The sequence below is a fragment of the Camelus ferus genome, chromosome 11, assembly GCF_009834535.1.
Source record: "Camelus ferus isolate YT-003-E chromosome 11, BCGSAC_Cfer_1.0, whole genome shotgun sequence".
Lineage (NCBI taxonomy): Eukaryota > Metazoa > Chordata > Mammalia > Artiodactyla > Camelidae > Camelus > Camelus ferus.
In genome coordinates, this window is record NC_045706.1 from 22,189,032 (window position 1) to 22,211,944 (window position 22,913).

Consider the following 22,913-nt stretch of genomic DNA (forward strand, 5'->3'; position numbering starts at 1 on the left):
CGTACCACAGAATGCAGTGTGTTTTGCATATACGCGTGTGTGTTGCACATGCCTGATGCTGCGTCCTACGTGCATTAATCTTATCTTTCAACCAAACTGAACATTCCTCGAGGACAGCAATCATGGCATACTTATTCTGCATCTCCCAGCAATGAGCACAGGCCTGCTTACATAACGGATGCTCAATTAATTATCTGTTCAACTGAATGCTCTGTGACCCATTCAGGAGTTTTCACCAGATTTAGTACCACCAAAAGCAAACAAAAGGCAGCCCCAGCTCTGGCGGGAGGATTTCCCAGCCTGTATCAGTCCAGCCATCGGGATCTTGCATATGAAGAGCCCAGCGAACAGGATGGAAAGCTTTTAATTAACAGCCTAGTAAAAAGAAAAATGTCATTCCAATCTGCAGTTTTGTTTCCATTAATTCACTCAGATTCAGCAGGAATTCCACCAAGGAATTGGGATGAACAGCTGCAGAGGGAGGGAAGCACATACATAAATCATGAGTGTCATTAAAATTTGTAAACTAATAACTTCTGGGAAGTCTTAGCAGTTATTATCAGGGTTTTCTTGGCAAACAAAAAATTAATAAACCCAAAAGGTCTCCACTTTCTATTAAATAAAAAAAATTAAAAAACCAGCATCCCCTAGAAAGGTCACTGACAGAACAATTAGAGGAGGAAATAAATGGCCCAGACAACAGCTTGCAAACCAGATGAAGAGGCGCAGGATTCCCCAGTGGCAGGGGGATAAGACAGCTCAATACAAGGGAAGCAACAGGGCCAGGCGGGGCTGGGGCCGGGCTGGGTTTGGGGCTGCTGGAACTTCGGTTCAGTTCTCCTAGCCTTTATTTAGTGCAGCCCACGTCCCAGGCATTGTAGATCCAGAAATAAGAAAAGTACATGATCCTGGGCCTCAAGAAGGTCCCTGGCTGGGAACAAATCATCAACACAGTGTCAGGATGTGACACTGGTGGTAAGCAGAGGAGCGGCACCCAATGCAGGGAGGAGGGTCAGGGAAGACATCTGGGAGGTTGTGCCCAGGAAGTGGACACCTAAACACCCCCACCAGGAAGCCCTCGATCTGAAGCCCGCTTGCTCTGCAGGCCTTGAGGCCAGGCACACAGGTGGAATGGCTGAGAAGCCTCCTCGCTTTTCCAAGAGCAGGTCTCCCACACTGCTGGGCCGAGGTGGGTGAAATGGAGAGTGGGAATGAGGTGCAGTAGCAATGCAGGGGGACCATCCATTGCAAAGGATTCCTGGTTCCTCTCATGCCTAGACAGCTGCAGATTCGTTGTGCTCTGTGAGGACCCCTCATCCGATAGAAATTCCAGAGGAGAGTTCCTGTGACCTCACACCTGATCAGAAACTGACCATTCAGGGACCTTGGCTGGAGACCAGCACTTGGGATGGACAGATGGAAGCTGGAAGATTGCTTGCTAGCATCTCTACCTCCAGAAAACAGGACCTTAACAATTTTTTGAGGGGAGGGCAATGTGTTTGTTTATCAGTTCAAGTGTTAATATTTAAGACATTTAGAACTGAACCCAAGAAGTGATCTGCCAGTCGGAAACATAAATCCCCACTGTGACTTCTGTTCAAAACTCAAGACTCAAGAACCTCAGACAGTGGATTCACTGGTCTTTACATAGGTTCCACTTCCAAAAAAGAGTATCACCCTTGCTCTCAAATCAAGGACCATGACTGCCACTAAATGAGGCAGAGATACACACACCCATGTGTGCAGATGGGCATGAAGATGGCAGCAAAGCATGGGCCACATGGCACTGCCACACAGATGAGGGGGAGCATGACCCTGCCATTGAGTCTGCAATGCCGGCACACCATATAACAATGGCCTATTTCCAGTTGGGAATGGAAAACACATGAAGAGGGTGCCTCTATCCAGCCCAGGGCTTCCATTTAGGGGATGACATGTGAGTTTCAATGTAGGGGACATGTGAGTTTCCATGCAGGGGACATATGAGTTTATGGAAGGAGATCAGGAGCTGGGAGAACTCCTAATCTCAGACTTCTGACCCAGGAAACTCTGGGAAAGTGTCTTCCTCCCCCTGAACTCACATCCTTATCCCTGGAAAAATAAGGTTCTGTGGTTCAAAGAAAATGTTTGCCCACCTCACACCAGTCAGAAAGGGCATCATCTAAAAGTCCACACACGAGAAATGCTGGAGAGGGTGTGGAGAAAAGGGAACCCTCCTACGCTGTTGGTAGGAATGCAAACTGCTAGAGCCACTGTGGAGAACAGCATAGAGATCCATAAAAAGCTAAAAATAGACTTACCATGTGATCCAGCAATCCCACTCCTGGGCATATATGTGGTGAAAACTCTAATTTGGGAAGATACATGCACCCCAATGTTCACAGCAGCACTATTTACAACAACCAAGATGTGGATGCAACCTAAATATCCATCAACAGATGACTGGATAAAGAAGCTGTGTATATTTATACAATGGAATAATACTCAGCCATATAAAAGAATGAAATAACACTATTTGCAGCAACATGGATGGACCTAAAGATTGTCATACTAAGTGAAGTAAGTCAGAGAAAGACAAATATTGTGACATCACATACATGGAATCTAAAAAAGATGATACCAATGAACTTACTTACAAACCAGAAATAGACTCACAGACACAGAAAACAAACTATGGTTACCAAAGAGGAAAGAGGGGGAGGGATAAACTAGAAATTTGTAAATAATATATACACACTACTATATATAAAACAGATAATTGACAAGGACCTACTGTATAGCCAGGGAACTATATTCAATATCTTATAATAACCTATAATAGAAAAGAATCTGAAAAAGAAGGTAAGCGTATATGTGTGTGTGTGTGTGTGCATACACACACACACACACACACACACACACACACACACACATATCTGAATCACTGTGCTATACACCTGAAACTAACACAACATTGTAAATCAACTATACTTCAATATAAAAAAAGAGAGAATGTTTGCTATGATCCTTTCTAGCCCTAAGACTCTTTAACTCTAAGGTCAACAGCCATGATTATTTCAGAATTACCAAGAACCACAGTTCAAAGACCTAACAGTTCTGGTGGCTCCTTCTACTTCTGTGGACATATTTGTATAGCCCTCCTTTCATTCTAGGTTATCAGAGTTTTGATATGGACCAGGTCAGCCCTTTACTCTGCACATATTCCAAGTATCATAACATCATAAAATAATTTCCCTCCAGAACAGGTGGCTATGAAAGTAAAAAGTAAAAATTTTTATCTTTTGTCCTTTGGTAAAACAGATATGCATTTCTAGGGGGAAAAAAGCTACCCACAAAATGAACTGATAATATTTGAAAAAGAGAGTACCAGACTTCCACGGGGCAGTATGGCATCCAGTAGGCATATGGAGCTACTGAGCACTCAAAGTGTGGCTGGTCCAAATGGAGAAATGACCTTAAGTGTAAAATATACATTGGATTTTAGAGACTTACTACAAAAAAAAAATGCAAAATAGCTCATTAATAATTTTTATTGATTAGACATTGAAATGATAGTTCTATACAACTAGGTTAAAGAAAATGTATTAATAAAATTGATCTCAACTGTTTCTTCTTGCATTACTGGCTGCTGGAAAATTACGTGGCTCACGTACCTTTCTAATAGGACAGCACTGGACTCAATCTCAGAAAGAATATTTTAGCCTAGAGGTTGAAATCCCAGGCCAACCACCCTATAGCAGTCTTTCCACTGTGGGGTTTTTTCCTCCCACTTTCCATGTCACCCCATTCTCCCACCCATAAGAAGGATCTCTTATCCTGCAGGAGTTAAAAAATCCACTCTCATGACAGCATCAGATCCAGCACACAGGATAGAATGAACACAGACAGGTGTCAGGTGGACCTGGACCCCCTACTTAGTACCCCTATGATCTGGGGCAAGTTGTTTAATCGCTGTAATGGTCGACGCTTTCATCTGTGAGTCAGGGCTGGTGACCCTCCAGTTTCTTGTAAAGGACAGAACAGGAGAGCTTGGGTGAAATAACCTGCATAGAGAAGCAGCTCCATTGCTGGAGGATTACATGGTGACGACTGACTCTCCTTGGGCATTTTTTATGCACAGGCACTGGAGGTCAGGTACGTTTCTAGGCCATCTACATATTTTATTTCATTGAAACCTCATAACAACTTTATGTGGTAGGTGGAAGGACAATCCTCATTGTACAGATAAGGAAATGGAGCCACAGAGAGGTAAAGAAGCATGTTCAAGGTCACTCAGTGGCTAAGTGGAGGAGCGTGGACTTGAACCCAGGCCATCAGTTCCAGAGCTTCACTCTTAATTACTTTGAGGAGGAGGAAGCCGATTGACACTCAGCCTCCTGGCCTTGACTCACCTCTCCTCCTTGGGTCAGGCTTCTGTAAAATCTAACAGAGTCAGTCTTATTTTCTGACATCTAGACATCCCTGCCCTGTTCAGCCCCACAGGTCCCATTAGTAAGTTCCATGGTGGGGACTCTGACTGACAATTTGAATAAACCAGACATCCCCCAAAAAATATCGAATCGAGTTACTTTTGGCAGATGGGCAACGTCTAGGCTTGTCACGCTATGGAATAAAAACACCCTGAAAGCAACGCCCTGGGTCTTTTTAAAAAGTCAGTCCCCAACCTCATTGACTCTGTAAGTTTGTCATCCTATATGTAAAATGTCCTTTGACTAAAGGATGCCAACAGACGGATGTGCTAAATGACCAAGTTACACAACCATCCTTGTGTTGGTGGAGAGAAAAAAATTCTGACCACCTCCAGTATAAAGGCACCAAGGAGTTCCAGAAAGACTGTCACAAGGGTTCACGCCACTGCCACACTATAGAATGCTTTCAAACAGTCTTTTGTCTACTTAGAAGTCGATGGCTTCTGAATTATTAATTCAGTGAGGCAAATAATTATATCACACTGTAACCTGGCAGGGAGCGTCATCTTGTCCTGACAGCTGCTGCTCCAGGCTCCTCTGCTGTACAGAAAATTGAAGAAGAATCACCAAATTCAATTTCAACTTGGTTAAGCATGTTGGGCCAAATCAGGGAAACGAAAGGGTGGGTGTTTAATTTAGTTTCTTTTCTCTGCTCACTGTATTAGTAAGGAAGGAAGCAGTGCTCTAGGCTCTGCCTGTAAAATACATCATTAACAATATAGAAAAGAGGACGGGAGGCACAGATCTCTAGGGGTGAGTCGGGAAGAATAAAAAGTGGAAGACACCCTGTGAGGCCCTGGCAAGTTGGAAAATTCCCACAAAGTTTAGAAGTCCCCTTTCTCAGTCAAATCTCGGCAGGAGTTTCTAAGCTAAGCTTTATCACACCTGTGAACTCTCCGAATCACATCACAAAAATACATCCATATATAACGTTTATCCAGAGGGAAAGCCCCTAATATGACCAGCTTTTTCAAATCCCTGAAAGGTCACACCATATATACTCTGTTAGCCACAATCTATGCTCTGAGTTTGACCCCTTCTGTGATACTGCTGAGTCCCCACATCCTCCTTACCTGGTCCAACACCTTGCTGCCCTCCCTGCCTCCTTCCCGGCTCCCTTCTCTCCTATACCCAGCCTTGCCCGGTGTCTCCCCTGTAGCAGGGACATTTTTCCACTTTCCATTTGCCAAATTGCATCCCGACCCTCATTCCAACACCCAGCTCAGAGAATCTTGTCTACAAAAGAATGCCTTTGACTAGGTAGAAACTGCTGTTCCAATTCACCCCAATCTGTACAAGGAACAACATCAAACATCACTCTTCCCCCTCCCCGTCCGCTGCCATCGCCCCTGAAGATCCATGCTGATGCTTAGATAACAGAACACATCCCTTTGGTGTCCTCCCATTTCCATCACACGGACCCCTGCATTAGCGGGTCCTTATAAACAAAGTCAATAATGAAATGAAAACTATCACAACGCACACAATTAGAATGATCATTAATGATTACAATTAATTGAGCACTTCCCACATGCGAGTGACTGTCCTTAACATTTGTACATTTAGTATTTCCTTTAATCCTTACAATCCATCCATTAATTTATTCATCGAGCAAACATATTAAGTACTTCCTGTGTGCCACATGCTACTCGAGGTGCTGACAACACAGCACTGAATTAAGACGTAAAAAGTGTTCTCTCTCTACAAGCTTAGATGTTAGTGGGTGTAGGTAGACTATAAATAAATCAATAAGTAAATATTTAGCAGCTAGAGGGTGATTGGTACTAAGGAGGAAAATGCAGCTGAGTGATGGAATGCTAAGTCCAAAGGAAAAGGCTTCACTGATCAGGTGAACACAGAGGAGGGAAGAGAGGGGGCACCCCGCCCCTGGAGAGAAGAGAGCTCAGGCCAAGTAAGGAGCTGAGTATGAGAGCTCTGGGGAGGAGAGGTTGATTGGGTCAAGGAACAGCAAGCACAGGGTGGCTGGAGCACAGGTAAGACCTGCACTCTCTCCAGTTTACATCCAGGGAAACTGAGGCTTAACGGAGTGAAGTGGGTTGAATGGCAGCCCCCCTTAAAATACATCCTGACCCCTAGAACCTGTGATTGGCCCTTATTTGCAAAAGTGTCTTTGCAGATGGAATTAAGGACCTGGAAATGAGACCATTCTGGATTATCCAGCTGGGCTCCAACTCCAATGGCAAGTGTCTCTTCTTCTTTTTTTTTTTTTTTTTCCCCAATTTCCAGAATCTTTTATTTTTAGCAGGTGTCCTTCTCAGGGAAAGATGAGGAGAAGACACAGACACAGAGGAGAAGGTGCTGAGGGCAGAGATTGGAGTAATGTAGCCCCAAGGAACACCAACGGACACCAGAAGCTAGAAGGCACAAGGAAGAATTCTCCCTAGAGCCTCCAGAGGGAGGGTGGCCCTAAAGACACCTTGATCCTAGACTTCTGGCCTCTAGACTGGAGACAGTAAATTTCTGCTGGTTTAAGCCAGCCGGTCTGTGGTCCTTGATTATGGCAGCCCTGGGAAAGAGATCCAGAGAGGTTAGGTAAAATGCCCAGAGCTGTTTGGGTGGACAAGTTTGGACAGTTTGGGATTTAAATCCTGGCAATGGGATATCAGGGTGCCCATGGGGACACTCGGCCATCTACTGTCTCTGGCACACACCATACTGGCTTTTAACGACTGTGGGGCATACACTCCATCACTCACAGGCCTCTAGCATTAAGTACCCAGCCTCGGCTCCCTGGCTTTGCTTGGCCCACCCCTAGAACTACCAAACCTTTCCCGAACCCTGGGCTACAGGAATAGCTGTTTCCCATTGTAAGGACAGGATTTTCTGGCTTGTTCCATTATCTGTACCAAGCAGACAGCACTGGAGTCAGGCTTAAAGGATCACCACAGTGTCACTGCGACGGGGCCAGAGGGGATGGTTTCTGAGGCTCTCATTCCCTGCAAGTCCCACGTGAGTAGAAATAGGCAGGCTTTCGTCTATGAGAAGCACCCTGGTTACTTATACCTCTGCCAATTTTCACTTAGCAGCAAAACTAGGTTTTGGACATCCTGGGCAAATCAGTGATATGAGCAATGAACCCCTAAACATGTAATAGATGCTGTAACTGCTCCCCTCCCCAAGAGAGGCTCTAGCTGGTCCTCTGCAAACAAACAGGTCAGACGGAGAAGCAGCCAGCATGCAGCCACTCACGCCCCAGACCCCTCTGCTCCAAGGCCCCAGGAGACCCTCAGGAGGGGCTCTCGGATAATGACATGGCCAACTGAATGGCCTTTTGTGACAGTGTTCTCCCCAATGTCTACAAATGACAGGTCAAACAGGACAGATACATAGCCCTCTTGAGGCCCAGGGACGTAGTAAGCACAGACCACAAAGCACCAAATCACCGTGGCTGCTGAAACCTGCCGGGGCCCTGTGTGACTGCGCGCATGCGTGGCTGTGACTGCGCACATGCACGGGAGGAGGTATATGGAAGCATGAGCGCACAGTGTCCCCTGTCCAGAGAAACTCTGACTTAACCCACCCACATCCTTGTCCCCGTCCCAGCCTTCCGTGGGGGTTGACTTATCCAGCAAACATAAAGACCCAGAGCCTAGAGTTCACGGAAATGCTGTCATTTCTTTTAAAGTCAAAACCAAAAAATGAGTATTTTAGGCTGAAAACTTTTTAATACACAATATCCATATATTTGTCTTTACATCAGTGTCATTGTCAAAAGTATATTTTAATATTTTATGGAAGAAGGAGCCCACAAATGCTGGGGACCACAAAGTCATCACATGGACCTGATTCCCACATGTGCCTGTTCCCGTAAAGCACAGGCTTCTCAAGAACCACAGCATCAGACGGGCACAAAGGACAGGAAATGATCCCTGGTCCAAGACTCACGCCGAGGACAGCATGCCTCCTGCAGCAGGCTCCCTCAGCCACGGCCCTCATTGTGCCAGGCATGCTCCGATCTCTCTCGTCAGACTCGTGTTCACCAAGTCGAATGAGCCACTGCAGGAATGCAGGCGCAATCGCAGTGCGAAGGAGAACACGTAACCCGCCCCAGGACAGATAAGCAAAGTGCTAAAAAAAAAAAATTCGCAGATGGAGGCCATCAGTGCCACCTGGGGCATTAAAGAAAGCACCCAGGAGGAGGACCATCCTCCACTCCTTACAAAACATGCTCTCCCACTGCTTAGCTGGCATTCCTCAAGGGCGCCCAACCCACGTGGCTAGTTGACAAATCTGCAATCCACTTACCTCCAAAGTGAACTCTCAGTCACACTTCCCAGGTTGAAGTCATACAGCTTCGTCAGGATAAGTATAACCTGAGAGGGGGACGAGGAGGAGGACAGAGGAGAGAGACAAAGGGAGGGGGAAAAAGGAAGCTGACTTTAGTTTGTGTAACAACATACAGTGCATCTCAAACCACCCAGAGGAGAGCTTAGCATTTATCCTGTGAGTGGAGGGGTATTATAGGATCAAGCAAGGGGGAAAAAATTATTAATTTAATGCTTCCCCGTAACTGGTAGCATTTATTTTAATCCTGACAATGCTTTGCATTTGAAATAAAACACGTCAACAGGAAATAAACTGGGTTATCAACAGTTACTTCTCCACATCTGTCCTCCTTCAAGGTCAGACATGGGCCAGCTGGCCCTGTTCACCCGTGTGGCCACCCAGAGATCAGAGGATGGTCTTGCTTTTGATCTGAAGATGACTCTGACTTACAGACGTGGACCTAAAAGAGTAAGAAAGAACTGGGTCTGATTCTGTCTGTCCACAGAGGGATTCAAAGAGATTTTATGTTCCCATCACTGGGGCCTCAGAGCCATAAATACTTGAATGACAGGCAAGCCCAGTCCCCAGCATCCTCTATGCCCCCAGCATGGAGTAAGCGGGTCATCAGACTGGACTCCAGGACCACTTTCCTGACTCCAGTTGAAATTAAGAAACCCAAAAGGGAGCTGTATGTGTCAGAGAGCTGAAGCTACCTGTAATAGATTAGCAGTTTCCTGAAATAATCTTGGGTTGGACAGGCTCGTCCCAGACCCTTTAAACTTCTCCAGCTGGGGACTTGGATATCAGACGTTTCCCTGCCTGCCCATCATGCGCCTGGACAGTGGCTTAGGCACACCTCTGTATCTGCAAGGATTCTAAGCATATGCACCTGAATCAATTTTAATCAAAACACAGGTGCCTAATATACAGTGCCTGCCTACACGCGTGATAATCCAGTTACACATAATTGTGTTTATCTAAATTTAATGCACAACTCATTTCACTTTCCTCAGCTCCTTCCCATTCCACAATTTAACGTCCTCCAGTTCATTTGCACAGCAGCCATTAAACTCTTTCCGAGATAATGAATTTCTGCTACCAAGATGGGACTTTCCCATTCTAGGTATCCATTTAAGATTAAAGAAAAATAATCAGCCATTATATTGAACATTTTTATGGCATTTAACTGACGACAAAACACTCACTTTGAGATTTATTCTCATCCAGCACCCCATGGGGTCGGTCAGCACCATTTCCATTTTTTTTATGTAAACTACGAAAAAATTAGAGGCAAGGATATGACCCATTATGGGTCAAAGAGAGACCATGGAAAAGTTGGTTTGGAACGTTCAGCTTCTCTGCAGGGTCAGGACTGGAGGGCTGGGAGGTCTCCTCTCCGACTGTATCCTGTGACAGGCAGTGGTGGGTTGGCCGGAAACAGCCAAGCCAAGAACATCAATGACAAGGCTATTTGTAGAACAGTAGAATAATCTGCCAAGGTACCTGTCCTATTGGCATAGCCCAAGGAGCACGTATGCTATGCAAAGCATTGTTCTTCACTGGTAACTCAGTGGTCCACGCCTCTCCCATTAATTGTGAGTTTCCTCATTTGTTAAATTCAGGGGCTAATGAAGACAGGGGACTTATCCACACCTTCTCCAACTGAAGACCTAGCAATGTGCTGATAACTCCTATTTGTTGAATTGATGCTAACACATACACACCCCAGACTTCTCTTCATTTTACCTCTTTCATCTACAAAGTCATCATCACAGTCACTATATAAAAACATGGGTGGCTATGCACGGGCCATCCCAAATTCTGGACAAACAAACTCAAAGCTATGCTCTTCTAGAAAACAGGTCAGAACACCCATCTAGAGTCTGCAGGAGCAAGTCAGGCTACTTCACTGTCTCCCAACATCAAGCCTTCAGGTACATTGAACAACCTCCAAAAACTGCAAAGCCCACAAAGAGAGAAGAAAGTGATGTCAGGGGTCAGAGTTCATGTAATTAATAGAGCATCTAACAAACAAATGAGCCTGGAAAATCTTTCTATGAACCCAGAGCCGTTTCTATTCTATCAGCCTCCTTACCCAAATCTTGGACCACTTTCCTTCCCTCCCTCCATCTTCTCTGTCCTTAATATGTTTCTTGTGTATCTAATCTCATCTTAGTGTCTGCTTCTTGAAGGATCCAGACAAATACATCCTTTCACACTTCCATGAATATTATTTCTGCCCTTGTGGTAGATTGTTTCAATTTTGCCTCTTAATTCACGCACTTTCTTGGTTAGAAATCTTCACGGGCTCCCACTGCCTAAGGGTGAAATCCAGACTCCTTACCTGATACATAAGGCAGCCCACAATCTGACCACATCCTTTCCTCCAACCACTCTTCCACAGTTCTCAAAAAACTGCCCTCTGCTTTAGCAATCTAAGTTTCCAAGGGGCCGCAAATAAGCCAAACCCATTCTCACATCTCTGCTTTCTTTCATTCTGTATCATTGTATCATTACCTGTGCACAGTCCTTCTATGATTTCTTGAACGTCCCTGACTTTGTTCAAGAAACAGCTCAGGGTCCGCCTTCTTCAGGCAGCTTCCAGCATTGTCCCAGCCATCAAAGTCCTCTCTCTTCTGAAGTCCCATTGCACTTAAAACCGATTTAAATCATCTGCCACTTAGTTAAGCACTATCTCAATAGCTTCTGGATGTCCTATGATTCCGAACAACTTAAGGTGGGGTTCATGTTTTGAACTTCTGTCTCCCCAACAGACAGGCTCAGCCTGTCAAAGGTTACTAAAAATCATCAGTCTTGAGTCAATGAAAGATAATGGTGTTTTAGCAGTAAATCGTAGTCTTCAGAAGGGGATGGTATTAATCTAGACTAGTACTCTCATTTTATAGATGAGGAAACTGAGACAGACAGAGAGGAAGTGACTCAAGTTAACAATGTGCGGCCTTGACCAAGGACCCAGAACCCTGTTCTTCTCAGTCTATGAACAAAGCTGGAGACTAACAGTCACTGGAGTGCAGATTCCCTGGTCCCACCCCAGCATGTTTGACCTGGTGGATCCTGGGGAGGGTCCAGATGTCCTGCTGTGCCTATCAGAGGACCCCACTTTGAGAAAGACTCCATCACACCATGATTCCTCCCCCAACTCTGTGCTGCAGCGACTCCACACTTCCACTGTGGCGGATCCTCATCTAGAAAATTAAACTGAGTGGGACTTTACAAAGAAAGCAAGCCATAGAGATGTGTGAGGAGGGTGTCTCAGAAAAATCACCCCAAGACTCCCCAGAGGAAAGGACTAGACACTGAAAAGTAGGGGCTGGAAGCATCCTTCCCCCTGGAGCCCACACAGCAGGATATTAACAGAGTTATGAAGAGATGATAATGGAACCTTTAGCCTTAAGATATTCTGTGCTTAGCCAAGAAAACCAAGATCAAAAAAAGCCTGCCAAGCCCTGGCTTCTCTCACCATTCAGAGCCTCCCAAAGGCCACCAGAGAGAAGGGAATTACCAAGGAAAAAAACTAAAGGCAGATGCAGTAAACCCACTACCAAGCCCCAGGCTGCTGGGCGAGGCCTCAGATCAGAAAGAGAAGGTGTGAGTGCGTCTCAGGAACCGCCTGTGGCTAGATGAGGCACGCAGCAACACCTGACTTGACTCCCCTCCAGCAAATGCCCCCGGATGAGAGCTGGCAGTGGAACTCAGAGAAGGAAAAGCAGAAACCAAATATTGATTGAACCCCTACTCTGTGCTAAATAGTGACTGAGTGCTTCGCAACCCTCATTACAAACTTTTGAGACTGAGCAGGTATCATACAGCACCCCCATCTTACAGATGAGTAAAGTGAGTCCTAAGAGCTCAGCAGTTTGCTTCTCAAGGCAACAACCAGCAAGAGCCAGAGCCGGCATTCCCACCCGGGGCTGTAAGAGGCAACCATGCCAGTTCTGCTGTAATTCAACATTCCTCCATCCAGTGAAAGTCTGTGTGAATGTTTTGTGTTCAGGGCAATAAACAGGCACATGGAGAGCAGAGAAGCATATCCTTGCTCTCAGGGAGTTTATCTCTCAATCATGAATTCCACAACTATTTACTGAGCTCCTCTTCTGTGAATTAGAAAGGCACCTTGACCCAGCGCTCAAGGCCCAGGGGTGAAGGTAACTTTTGTTTTCTTTGTTTTTGGATAAAGAAATCGGAAACAGAGATGTGTAATGAGGAAATAACTGGACAAATCGTTGGAAGACCCAGGTTTGTCAAATAAGTTCCTTTTTGACCAGCTGGCTACAATCCCTCGGGGGATTTCAGACAGGAGAGATGAAAATAAATTGGAATAATTCATGAGTAAATAAAACTTCTCTCTTAAAATATGCTAGACACATATAGATACACACATATAGAATGGTGAAGTCACTATACACACACACACACACACACACACACACACACACACACATATACACACATATATAAAAGCTCGTATGTTTAGGTACATATAACCTTAAACTGGTATCAGACATCTTCTCCGGAAAAACACTTGTTCATACATCTTATAACTTCTGTCACATTGGATTAATATGATTTCTCCATATGTCTGTCTGGTCTGTTAGATTGTGACGTCTTTGAGGTCAGAAATCAGGTCTCGCTCAACTCTGCATCGCCAATGCCTAACACAACGCCTGACACATGGAGGGTGTCATACAAGGTCCACTGAATGAATTCTAAGTGAATGACAATAAAGGAAGGGATGAGATGATATATGTATCTGAGAGGTACAGATAATACGCTATAAGAGTTGAAACGAGGAAGCAATTAAATACAGAAAATGTGGTCAGCAAAGTCTTCATGAAGCAAAGATTGTAAGAGCTGAAACTCGAAGTATGAAGAATTTAAATACAGAAAAATGGAACTCACTCCCTTGCCTGCTTGGCCGCCTTCTCTTTCTTTCTCTCTTTCTTTTCCCTTCCTCCCTTCCTCCCTCCCTCCCTCCCTCCCTTCCTTCCTTCCTTCCTTCCTTCCTTCCTTTTTTAATTGGACAGGAATACATAGAAAAAGAGCAGGGGGAAGGGTGCCATTCCAGTTGTAAGAAACAGCTGAGAGGCAGAGCGGAATGGGCCACTGGGGGCAAGAGCAGCCGTGTGTTACATGCAGTGTCATGTGTACACCAGCCACTTGGAGACTCAGTCAGGCTATGCCAAGGTGGGAAAGAAGGCACAAAGGATGATGGAATCGTGCAGGAAGGACAGAGGAAGCTCAACCTGTAGTCAACTGTGGGATGATAAAATGTTTTATAGGAGTGAAGAGGGTGATAATAATGAGGGACTGTATTATAACAGTGGACTTACTAAACATAAACATATATACATATATAATATTAATGTATATTATGCATAACATATAATATATACACTAGATGACTATAAGAAGAAATTTACTCTGTGTGCATATATACATAGAGTATATGCATACACATACATATACACACATTATATGTATTACATATATATTAAGGGACTATATTATAAAAAGGGACTCATTTAATTAGGTGACAATGAGGGACATGGCTGGACTTTTACAAAGTCCATGCACCTCCAACCATCTTGCTGCCCCCAGGTGCTCAGGCCAGCCCTCAGCCAATTGCCTGATCTTTATATACACACATAGTGCCAGTAACTAATGTCTTTATTTGTCACACCCCATCTCCCTTTCATTCTTCTATTCCTGCCTCATGGCAAACACAGCATAAGATTCTTGAGGATAAAGTGATCAAAAGAGAAGTGGTTCCTGACTTGATGAACTGTATAGTCTTCCTTAAGTGGCTGCCTTCCAGGAGTATCTGGATGTGAAGTAAAGAGTTCAAGTCTCTGGCAGGGCTGGGGAGAGTGATATTTGGGGACAGGGGAGCTGTCTAGCTTCCTCCCACCCACTTCCTTTGGGAGAGAAGAGACCCCCGCTCAGAACTGTGGACAAGGAAGTTTTGGTCCCTAGGCTACCAGAGAGTCCTTCTATATCTCTCCATGTCTAATTCACTGATCCCACTGGGGCCGGCCGGCTGCCTCCTGGATGAGGCTCTCCAGGAAGCGTGGAAGGAACGGAGCACTCACAACCAGAGGGATGCGCTCGAAGCCCAGTCTCACCGTATGCTCCTGGGCGAGCCCGAGCAACTTCTTTACATTTTCAGAATCTGTTCCAGTTTCCTAAATGGGGATAATGATATGCCTTCCCCTGCCAACCTCAGAAGGTTTTGGTTCAAACCAACTAAGGAAAGCTGACCTGCTTTAGAAGCTGTCTTATGCAAATATGAGTTATTAGTATGTTAATTATTCTTCAGGAGACAAAGGTTCCAAGTCATCCTTACTTGATCTGATTTGGGAAAAGGAGAACTCAGGTCCTAGAGGTGCTAAGCTCCTTCCCCAAAATACCCACCCGTTCCCGACCGCAGCTGCAGTACAGGAGGCTGCAGGTCAGACCCCGTGTGTTCGCCTAGCTCCTCCACTCGGCGTCAGCTTCAGAAGGCAGGCAGGGAACCCGGGGGGATCCCTGCCCTCTGAAAGGATAGTGCACAGGCTGCAAATTCATCAGTCACTGGGATGCTGTCACCCGTGAGCACATTCAGGGAAGTGAGGACTTTTAATGCCCATAAAATCTTACTCTGAAGGAAAATTATTTTAGTTCATTAAACCTCCCTAAAACCTTGGTGCCTTTAAATCCCGAGGGTTCTTGGCACGTTCCTCTCCAGTTCCCCCTCACTTTTTACCACCTCGTTCCTGCCCCCACCTGATAGTTCTTTGTTTCCAGACAACTGGAACAGGGACAGTGGCCTTCTTTACCGAAACTGATTGACAGTGGTTAACATAATAAGGATCCTAAAGCAAACTCCTTGGGGACTGAATACAAGAGTGCATTTTTCAGTCTAAGTGGAGTCTGAATCCTGAGGTCCTCCTCCCACCTCATGGGGCACTCTCCCCAGGAACAGAAACTGAGTGTTTGTAGCCCACAGCCCAATGTGTCCCCAATATAACAATGTCTGGGCACCAACCGGGTATCCAGAACTATGCAAGCTATGTGCCAAGTTCAGAATCATGTAAATGGTGCTCCTTGCCCACCATGAGCTTACAATCCTGTTGAGAGTACAAGAGATACCCACTTTGTCATCTTGTTCCTTTGCATGGAATTTCACAAAATTTATCCCCTTCCCTGTTTTTTTTAAAGGGCATATCATCAACTCTGTGGTTCAAGACAGAACCTCAGCATGACCCTTGATTCCACCCTCATCCCACGCATGGCAAGACAAACATCAAGTCTTCTGAGATGTGCTACAGTCCCGCGTGTCACTCAATTTCAAGTCCTCATAATTTTTCATTCATTCGCTAACCAAAGATGTGCGGAATGTTTCCTATTGGCCACGTGCTGTGGAGTCAGCAGTGAAGAAAGCAAACCAGCTTCCTTGCCCTCAGAAAGTTTACATTCTAGCAAGGGAGAGAAGCAAACAAAGTCAGTCAGATGATGCTGAGTGCCATGGGAGGAAAATAAACAGAAGGAGAAGAGACAGTGCTAATATGCAGGGGTGGTCCAGGGATACACAGGCTGCAGCAGCATAATAGGAGCCCAGGAAAGTTCTCTATGAAAAACTGGAGCAAAATCCTGGGTAAGGAGAGAGGTTAAGTCAGGTGGTTCTCTGGGTCATAAGCATTATGGTCAGAGGAAGCAGCAGAGTGAACGCAAAGGCCCTAAGACAGGAACGTGCCTGACATAACAGCAAGGAGGCCAATGAGGAGGGAGCAGAGAGGTGGGGAGAATAGCGGGAGATGAGGTCAGGGAGACCTCGGGAGGCTTAGATCTTGCTGGGACTTGTGAACCACTGTAAGGATTCTGGCTCTTACTGAACGACGTAAGAAGCTACTGGAGGATTTTAATGGACGATCCTAAGTTTTCACAGGGTGACTCTAGTGGCTGTGTTAAGAAAGGCAGTGAGGGGACGAAGTGAATTCGAATCCTGTTGCAATCATCCAGGTGAAACACGGTGCGGGTTAGACCAGACCAACAGCAGCGGACAGAAAAAGAGACACAATCTCAATATAGTTCGAAGGTAGAGGCACAAAGATTTGCTGACAATTTGGATATCATGTGTGAAAGAGAAGAGTTGACAAGGACCCTCAGAGTTTGGGACTCAGCAGTTGGAAGCACAGAGTTGTTATTTTATGAGATGTCGAAGAAGGAGGTTTGGAGGAAAGAAGAAGTTTAGCTTTGGTTCTTAAGTTTGAGATGCCTAAGAGAATTTGAATGGAGAAGTCAAAGAGCTGGATAAATAAATGAGTCTGGAATTCAGGGAACAGAGTCTAGGCTAGAAATATCAATTTGGGGGTTGTCAGTGATTAGATGATAAAGACATGAGACTAGATTACAGCAGTAAGAGAGGGAGTGTGGATACAGTAGGGGTATGAGCATAGAAAGGGGGACAATTGTGCATTTAGAGATGAGAGAAATGAGGAAGGGAAACCAGTATGTGCTTAAACCTCTCTCAGAATTGGCACAGTGAATATGTGTGTCCTGTGTGAATACTCACCAAATGGTATTTACTACAGAGGAGTCTCTCAATAAGCCGATGAACATGATGGCCTTCTGTTGAGGCCAGTTAAGTCCTTTTCCCCAGATCCCCCTGTGTTTGCTGTGTGGGGTCCTGTGAAAAGTGGCTACCGTGGCAGAGATGGACGCTTTGCCTAGGCTGGCCACAGACTTCCCCTCGCCAAGGATGATGCAGACATTATCACTGCTCTGAGTTCCCAACCTGCCAACATCAGAAACCAATGCTGAGCCTCAGTATGGCACCTGGTGGCAAGCTGATTGCATGGAACCCCTCCCATCACATAGAGGAAGCAATTTTTTCTCCTTGGACTTGCTTTCCCTGCCTGCAGTGAACAGCCTATGCTCAAACTCTTTCCATATCAGAACACATCATTCACTGTCTTGGTATCCCAGGCAATCGCTTCTAACAAAGGAATGCGTTTCACAACAAATGAAGTGTTGTCATGGGCATGTCCATGGAATCTGCTGGTCTTCCCACCAGCTTCATCAGCCGGAAGCAGTTGACCTGATACAACGATTGAATGGATTTTCAAAGATTCAATGACGAGCACTAGCTGGATCTCACCCCTCTTCCATCCTTACATCAGAATGACCTTTCTAAAGCTGAGGCTGAATCCCATTACCTGTTGCCAAATAATCTCTAGTGGCTCAGGCTGCCTTTGAGATCAAATTCCTCGGCACGGCATAGAAGGTCTCTCTCCACACGGCCCCAATTGACATTTTAACCCTCTTTGAGAGCCACTTTCCCAAAATAACATCTAAATTCTAGCCACACCAGAATCCCCAATTTTCTCCCTATTCCATGCTCCCACACTTTCACACAAGCTCTTTTCCCTCCTCTGAAAGCCCTTCTCCCCCTCTCTACTTAAGGATCTTCTTCAAGGCTCAGCTCAAATCTCACCAACACTCTGATGTCTTACCTGTCCGACAAGACAGAACTGATTCCCCTGTAGTCCACATGCCCCGGACTTGTTGCACATACTTCCAATCGTGCTACTCACTAGATTGTATGATAATTTTCTATTTGCACATGTATCTCCACCATTAGGGCATGTGCTCCTTCAGGACAGCCCTCGTCTTTCTCATTATTATACTACAAGAGTATTATTATGCTCTTCATTAACATCGCTGCCTATTAACCAACAGAGATACGACACATTGAAAGAATTGAATGTATTGCCATAGGCGTTCAAAGGAGGAGAAGATGAGTCTGGGCTGGAGTGATCAAGAAGTCCCCACGAAGGATGAGAGGCATAAGTAAGTTTATAAGAGATGGGAGGGGAAATGAGAATTTCCAGCCCTCTTCTTCCTGGAGTATTTTATACAGTTTTTCAAGGATATCTTTTTCTTAGACAAGTTAGTCTGCCAAGTCTTTCCAGAAGGGAGAATTTGAAGTGGCTATGAAAGAACTTTAAGAATGTCCACAAGAATAAGAAAAGGAAGAGACACTGGGGATGCTGTACACGGGGGAAAGACCAGTGAAGACACAGGGAGAAGGAGGCCATCTGCTAGCCAAGGAGAGGGGACTCAGAAGATACCAAACCTGTGGACATCTTCATCTTGAACTTCCAGCCTTCAGAACTGTGCGAAAATAAATTTGTTATTTAAGCCAAATAAAAAAAAATGTCCACAAAAGGGTGAGATAAAGAGAACACACGGGCAGGAAGGAAAGATGGGGAAAGCAGTCTTCTTGTATGACTGCATTAAGTTTTAAAGGGTTGTTATTCTCTAGGGACTTCCAGAGGGGCCAGAGTTACATACTTATACCTGAGTACGCTGAGCAACTACAAAGTGCCTAGCTCTGTGCTTGGTGCTCTATGTGCATTACATATGTAATGGGCACAACACGTGAAAGGTAGGTTTTATTATCCACACTATCCAGATGAGGAAACTGTCCAGACTATGCAGCTAAGGAGAGGCACGAGTCAGTACCCAAACACAGGCTTACCTATTTCTGTGTGATCTAAGAAAGGGATAAGAGATAAAGATCTTAATAAGCATTAGTCATTCACATTTAAAATGGGGCTATTGCTAAGAAAGTACTTTGCAGAATGTGGTAGCTGAACAAGGCAAGTGGCAGATCAAGGAAATGGAAATGCTGTGCTGTTGAAACAAGGAGCTTGTGAGAAATGGCTGTTGAAGAGTAGGAGTTTGTTCTGGTTTTGCGTAACGAGCCATTAAAAATGAATTAAAAATCGATTCATTCTCATTTTCTAAGGGACTCTGAAAATGAAAGAGACAGCTATGTCTTGGAAAATTTAGGTAGCATGCAGCCCAGCAACAGGGATGGGGCTAACAGATCCCTGAATTCCCAGCCAATGTCTGCATTCTACAATGGCCCACCAGAACCAGGGTAATTAGCTCAAAGGGTATCACTAACTAGGAGTCTGAGCTCATCCCTACCTATACGTCCATCACTCCTTCCAACCACCACCACCCTAAAGAGGAAGCCGCGGGCAGAAAAATATGTAAGCAGATGAAAGACGAAACTGTGGTTCCAAAGCCACAGAAGATTCCAGAGATAATTACAAACACAGAGGAAAATATGAGCAATCTGTGACCTCGGTAATAGACAAAAGATCTAACCCAGACAGTCTTGGTGTGGAATCCAGGCTCAGCCCTTTATTTTCTGTGTGACCCGAGGCAAGTGGTTTACCCTATGGAGCCTCAGCGCCCTCACTTGGAAAACGAAAGCAGTACCATTCCGTTCACAGAAATGTTGTGAAGATTAGGACTGTGTGCCAGGCGCATAGTAAGTCTTCAGCATATATTAGGTCCCCTCCATCCCAGTTCGTCTCTGAGCAAACCAGGTCATTTGCCACCCAAGTCAGAAAATGCCATGTCCTAAGAGGGAGCATGTCACTTCTCTAGTGATGACACTTTGAAGACCACACAACAAAAGGCAACCTCGCCTGGCTTCTCACTGACATAGAGATGAAAGCCTGGAACATTCCCTGAGTGCTGGCGCTTGCTTTGTGTGGACACACATTGACAGTTTCTGCAATGGGAAGATCACAGGCTCATCAAGTCCATTTTGCCTGGTGTGTGATCCTACCCACTTGTCACTTTTCACTGCAGGGTCTGTCTCTGCTGGTCCTGCCTGCAGGACAGGCACGCACACTCCCCATCCTTCTGCCACTTCTGTCAAGGGGCATCGTTCCTTCTTGGGTCTCTGGAGCTGAAGAGCTCTCAGCCAAACCACTGTAGCTGCTGAATCCAGTGAATTTTCTAGGGATAAGAATTCTCCAGGTTGGAAGTAGCTATCAGCCCAAGAGACCCAAACGAGGGACTTGACTAGATTGTAAGATGCCTCACTCAGGGCAATACGATGGTCTGTCCTATTTGTTACTATATCTTCAGCACCTGGGACAGTGCCCAGCACATCAGGATCCTCAGTATATAAGGGTGGCGTGGATGACCTATCATCTAATTTCATAAACTTGCATTTATCATAACCTGTCTCCTATTCAACCCTACAAAGTACGACACCGACTCTCTTACGGGCAATGCACCATGCTAAACACTGTGGAGGATGGAGGTTATGAAGGATGCAATGTTCCTGACCTAAGGCACTTTCAATGCAAGAAGAAAGACGTATATTTATGCAAACTTCAGTGAAAGTTGGAATCACTCTGACTTACACCAGGTTGGTTGGAGACGTTCCATCTACTGTCTCATGGGAGGCTCACAGTAACCTTGAAAGGTTGACATATGACAGAAAAGAGCAATTTCTTCACAGGAATGAAGTAAAGGATTGCCCTCCATGAAAATTTTTACAAGAAGTGTGATTTGAACTGGCTCATTTTAGTAGGTGAAGAAGGCAATGAGCTTTTCAGGCTAAGGATGCAGCAGGAGAAGACACAATTAGGCTGGATTTGCCCGTCATATTCTAGGATTGGGTTGGGGGGTAAGGTGAGGGGTCTGCTGAGGCTACAGACTCAGATGCACGGAGGAAATGGAGACCCAGACTGGGGTCAGACAATGATGGTTTTAACTACAAGATATGGAAGTTTCTTTTTGCTGATCTAGCAGATTACGACAAGTGTAGTGGCTAAAAACAACACAAATGTATTACCTTACAGCTTTAGAGACGTCCAAAATGGGTTTCAGTGGCTAAAATCAAGGTGTGGGCAAGGCTGTGTTGCCACATTCCCTCTGGAGGTTCTAGGGGAAAATCCTTTTTCTTGCCTTTTCCAACATCTAGAGGCTGTACCCACTCCTTGGCTCCTGGTCCCGTCCCCTTCCGTCTTCAAAGCCAGCAATGATTGGTCGAGTCTTTCTCACATTGCATCACTCTGACTGTGGCTCTTCTTCCCTCTTCCTCACCGAAGCATCCTTTTGATTACACTAGGCCCAGCCAGATAGCCCAGGAGAATTACTTTACCTTAAACTCAACTGCCTACAACCTTATTTCCATCTACTGTCTTAATTTCCCTTTGCCATGTAATCTAACATATTCACAGTTACCAGGGATTTGGACATGGACGTCTTTTGGGAGGCCACTATTCTGCCTAGCACATCAGGTTAAAGAGTTTCAACTCTGCTCAGCGAATAGCATAGAGGTGTGTACTGTGCTTGAGCAAGTGAATGATCTGTAGGCACCTGCGTTTTGGAAACAAAACTGTCAGGAGTATGAAGGGTAAGTCAGTGAAGCTGAAAAGCGGGGAGCCTGGTGAGAAGGATATTACAATAGTCCAAACATAGCAGATAAGAGATAAGAATTAGGACAGCGGCCGTGGAAAAGGAAGGAAGGAAGGGGGGTGGGGAAGCCCTATGAAAACTGTTGCTAAAAACTGCAAATGGAGCATAATAGAAAAGTGTGGAGTCAAAGATGCCTCCGAGGTTTCCAAGGAAGTTAGTGCTTCATTGTAATTAGAAGGTCTGGACTTGAAATCCAGGTCCAACATTTGCAGGAAGATCATCTTGTATGTCTCCACAGCCTAACCTTCATTTCACACTCCATTTTGGTTGGGTGAGTTTTCAACTTAAGTCCCTGCATCTGTGAATCCCTCCTTTGCTGGAGACATGCTTATGGCCAAGTTGCTCCCTCTGCCCCATCTTGTTCTCGCCCATCTGCCCAGGGGACTGAAGGGCATGTTTGTTACTTCCCACCCAACTGCCTCGACTTCTGAGAATCTTCTTCCCCCGACTAACATTTCCTGGCCTCACTCCCATGTCTGGTTACCTCTTGAGCTCCTTTAGCAAATTGCTTGCCTGGATCTCACTGGTGGGTCACCCAGAGAATTGGACCATGGCTGCCACATCTCAAGACCTCACAGGTGAAAGGTTGTCCCGTTCACAAGATGGGAAGCAGGGAAGGGGTATGGATTTTAATCTGCTCAAGCTCTCGGACAAGCAGTTGGTCAAAACCTCAGAGTTCTGAGTCATATGTCATAGCAAAAGGACCATCCACTCAAGCAAGAGAGTGCTCTTAAATCCCAGACATTAGAGGTGGAAATATTTAGGGTGTAATTAGGGCCATGCCAGACCCAGAGAATAATTGCTCTCCTCCTGTCTTCTGCAGTAGCCAGCATTCCTCCAGAAGCCAAACCAATATTCCCACCA

At 45.4% G+C, this 22,913-nt stretch overlaps 1 protein-coding gene across 1 annotated transcript in view; it reads right to left on the bottom strand.

Annotated features, from left to right (window-relative positions):
- Positions 1-22,913, bottom strand: part of SORCS3 (sortilin related VPS10 domain containing receptor 3) — a 565,499-nt gene that overhangs the window by 375,683 nt on the left and 166,903 nt on the right. The window contains exon 2 of the mRNA XM_032490977.1: positions 8,736-8,803. Coding sequence (XP_032346868.1) covers positions 8,736-8,803 — 68 coding nt within the window. The remainder of the gene's footprint in view (positions 1-8,735; positions 8,804-22,913) is intronic.